This window comes from Raphanus sativus, chromosome 6 (genome assembly GCF_000801105.2).
Source record: "Raphanus sativus cultivar WK10039 chromosome 6, ASM80110v3, whole genome shotgun sequence".
Taxonomy (NCBI): Eukaryota; Viridiplantae; Streptophyta; class Magnoliopsida; order Brassicales; family Brassicaceae; genus Raphanus; species Raphanus sativus.
The window spans coordinates 31152256-31156466 of NC_079516.1; the positions used below are offsets into that span (position 1 = coordinate 31152256).

The following is a 4211-nucleotide window of genomic DNA, read 5'->3' on the forward strand; positions in this document are numbered from 1 at the left end:
TGGAAGAGTTCCTCTACTTTAAACCGACATCTACATCTTTAAGAGAAAGAAAAGCTGTTTTACCCCAAATGCGGCTGTGGCGTAAAGACATCTGACTCATCAGAAATACAATCAAACAATATCGCCTGGGAATGCCTTTCGCCAACTTTACCAAAACCTCGCCAGCAGGGAATACCGGCAAGAAGACCTCTGCGAAGACGTTACATAAGGTGGGGTGGTGGCACGAGATCTATTATAACAAAAACAAAGAAAAACATACCGACGGATCGCCAAAAAGAGAGGGTAGCGTGAAGCACCGTAAATCTTCATAAACACATATCTCATGTTCCAGAAGTCGTTTGAAGGGAAACTCCCCCGGACACCCCTTGGAGGTTTGTCTACCAAAGGTTCACCATCTCGAGACCAGATTTGATAAAAACGCTTCTTGCTCGATAAAGGAAGGAAGGAGTAGGGATACAAAATTTCAGGTAATCCAAACGGAGATGACTCCGAGAGAGATCGAGCTCCTCAACAAGCTCGAGTTTCTTCAGAGTCAGGTTACCGATCTTCACAAAGCTCGGGAGACAACACCCGGAGGTCCTAAACTTCTCCTCAAAGTTCAAACCCTAAAAGACCAACTTGGAGAACACTCCAAGCAACTACAGCAAAGCGCCGAGAAGCTAGACGCCATAAAGGCGGAAAATCTTGTCCTCCGACAAGAGAACCATACCCTTGGTGAAACTAGCAACAAGCGGAAGCGGTTCTGGACTAAGGTTCGACCCATGGCTTCGCTCTACACTCCACGCGATGGTGAAGAAGTACCTCGTCGACCCGCCTCCACCGAAGACGAACCCGAAAGCCGAGAAGCCGCGAAGATGGGACCCGAGTACAAGTGGATAGCGATTCAGATACGGAGGACGAAGAATACTCACCCGATGATCCTTGGATCTCAGATCCGGCTCTAGCAGCCTACTTAGAAAGAGTGGTCTCCGAAAGGTTCGGCACCATTCAATCTATGGTAGAAAGGCTCCCAGGGGTAGCTCCTCCTATTCGAAGGAGTAATCAGGGGTCCTATTCCGATACACCTTTCGTGGAAGAGATTGCTTCGGTGGAGATGCCACGAAAGTTCTCTTTCCCGAGCATAAAGATGTATGAAGGTACCGGAGATCCCGAAAATCATATCGCCTAGTACAAGCAACGCATGCTAGAAGTAGCAATCTCTCGGGATGCACGGGAAGCTACCATGTGAAAAGGATTCTGATCAAACTTGACCGGCCCTGCTCTCCAGTGGTATATCAACCTGCCTACCAAATCCATCAAATCCTTTGCAGCCCTTAGCGATAAGTTCGTAGAGCAGTTCGCCAGCAGCCGCGACCTAGAGAAGAACTCGGATGATCTCTATGAGATCCTCCAGCATAAGAATGAGCCCCTTCGTTCCTACATAGCGTGCTTCAACCAAGCGAAGGTGGCTATCCCTGAGTGCAATGCTGATACGGCTATCTCAGCCTTTAAGCGGGGTCTACTTCCGGAGGGAGATCTTTACAAGGAGCTGATCAAATACAAGTGCAGGATTATGGAAGACGTATTGTCTCGTGCTTGGGCTCAAGTAAGGTGGGAAGAAGACGTTGCTAGTAGGGCCAAAGCCGATCCGAAGTACGATCAGAAGTCATCAAAGCCTACTAGGAATGACCGCGATGAGCCCTCTCATCCCAAGTCCACTAGGGAGACTAGTATCCCGAACATGGGCAGGTACCAGCATCGACCTTTGCCTAGATCCGAGGGAATGATGGTGTCTACTTGGCCTGACATCTCCCATCTTGCGATATCCAAACCGGAACTTATCGGCGTCCTACGACAAATGGGTCGTCAAGTCAAGTGGCCTCCTAAGATGAAGGCCGCAGAGGCTAATCGAAACCCCATGCGATGGTGTGAGTTCCATAGTGATCATGGTCATACTACGGAGGATTGCATAGCCCTGAAGATGGAAGTCGCCGAGCTCCTCAAGAAAGGTTACCTAAGGGAGTTCCTCTCGGATAAGGCCAAAAACCTTCTAAATAAGGAAGGTCCCGGTCTCCCTATCGAGGCAGCTCCTGCATTGCCACCACAACAAGACCGGGTGATCCATGTCATCTCAGGCGGATCAGAGCTAAGCGGAATTAGCAGTGCCGCAGCCAAGAGAAGTACTCGCAACGCCAGGAACGGCCAAGAGGCCGAGGGTCCCAAGCGCCTACTCCTTGGAACAGACGAGATCAGCTTCACTGCAAGGGAGCAGGAGAAGGTCCTTGCCCCTCATCACGACGCTCTTGTCATTTCACTTACCATAGAAAACTGCTTGGTCAAGAGAATACTAGTAGACAATGGGAGCTTCAGCAACATAATCTTCCATTCGGCCTTCCCCGACCTAGGGTTGGAACCTACAGCGCTAACTAGAAAGGCGACTCCCCTTGTAGGCTTCAGTGGAGAAGTCAAGCAAACCTTAGGAGAGGTCATTCTCCCCGTGTACATCGAGGGGATAAACCAAGCCACAAAGTTCCTAGTCGTCGACTGCCCTTCATCATACAACGTGATATTGGGAAGGCCTTGGATCCACGACATGGGAGCCGTACCTTCAACTTTGCATCAGCTGGTCAAGTTCCCAATCCCTTGGGGCATTAAGGTGGTCAAGGGAGATCAAGAGAATGCTAGGTCCTGCTATCAGACTACTCTTAAGGGAAAGACTCAGGTCTTATAGCAATTACAGAAGAAGCTTTCGGCCCCACACACCGAAGAGCCGGAAGTGGAAGGAATGGATGAGGTCCCACTCACGAAAGGGAACTCGAGCAGAAACTTAAAGATAGGCTCCAAGTTTCCGGAAGGCCTGAGAAGGAGATTGGTCGACTTCCTAAGATCTAACTCCAATTGCTTTGCCTGGTCTCATGAGGACATGCCTGGGATTGACCCCAATGTCATCATGCATCAACTCAAAGTTGATCCAATGCATCCTCCTGTCAGACAGAAGAGGAGGAAGTTCGCTCCTGAAAGGGACGAGATAATCAACGAAGAGGTCAAGAATCTACTAGATGCCAGATTCATACGAGAGGTGCAATACCCGGAATGGCTAGCTAATGTAGTGGTCGTTAGGAAGAAGAATGGGAAGTGGAGAGTCTGTATCGACTTCACAGATCTTAACAAATCTTGTCCCTTGTAGTTGACGCAACCGCTGGTCATCAGCTGATGAGTTTCATGGATGCGTTCTCCGGATATAACCAGATCCTAATGCATCCTGACGACCAGGAGAAGACCTCATTCATGACCTCAAGGGGTATCTATTGTTACAAGGTCATGCCTTTCGGATTGAAGAATGCCGGCTCGACCTATCAGAGGCTTGTCAACATGATGTTCGCCGATCAGATAGGGCAGACCATGGAGGTTTACATTGACGACATGCTGGTAAAGTCCCTGGACGCCGATGACCATATCTCGCACCTTCAACAAGCCTTCACCACTCTCAGGAGGTACAACATGAAGCTAAACCCTTCAAAGTGCTTGTTCGGAGTAAGCTCTGGAAAGTTCCTAGGGTACATAGTCACCCACATGGGCATTGAAGCAAACCCAGAGCAGGTGAGAGCGATCCAGGTGATACCTTCCCCTCGCAACGTCAAGGAGGTGCAAAGACTGACAGGAAGGATGACCGCCCTAAGCAGGTTCATCTCCAGGCTATCCGACAAGTCGCATGCCTTCTTTGAAACCTTGAAAGACCCCAAGGACTTCCAACGGACTGATAAATGTGAGCAAGCTCTATCCGAACTCAAGGCCTATCTCACTACTCCACCTCTTCTCTCAAAACCCTTGGAAGGTGAGGTCCTATTGCTCTATCTGGCGGTATCAGAACATGCAGTCAGTGCGGTCCTAGTAAGGGAAGAAGGAAGGAAACATCATCTTATCTACTACGTGAGCAAATCACTACTAGACGCGGAGACCCGCTATAGTCACCTCGAGAAGCTGGCCCTTGCCTTAGTTAACGCTGCTCGAAAGCTACGTCCCTACTTCCAGGCTCATCAAATCGTGGTGGTCACCCCCTCCCCCATCAAGGCAGTCCTTCATAAGCCGGAAGTGTCTGGACGACTAGCAAAATGGGCTATAGAGCTGGGGGAATACGATGTGTGATCTTCCGGCCTGCAACAGCCATCAAATCGCAAGTCCTAGCAGATTTCGTAGCCGAATTTTCTCCTGCCATGCTTCCGGCCCTGGAG

General features: G+C 49.8%; 1 protein-coding gene across 1 annotated transcript; it reads left to right on the forward strand.

Moving 5' to 3' along the window:
* The first annotated feature begins 482 nt into the window (after positions 1–482).
* Positions 483–2710, forward strand: LOC130495751 (uncharacterized). The gene is made up of 4 exons (XM_056987247.1): positions 483–576; positions 725–865; positions 1311–2159; positions 2223–2710. The coding sequence occupies exons 1-4, from the start codon at positions 483–485 to the stop codon at positions 2708–2710; spliced, it is 1572 nt and encodes a 523-aa protein (XP_056843227.1).
* Positions 2711–4211: the final 1501 nt, after the last annotated feature.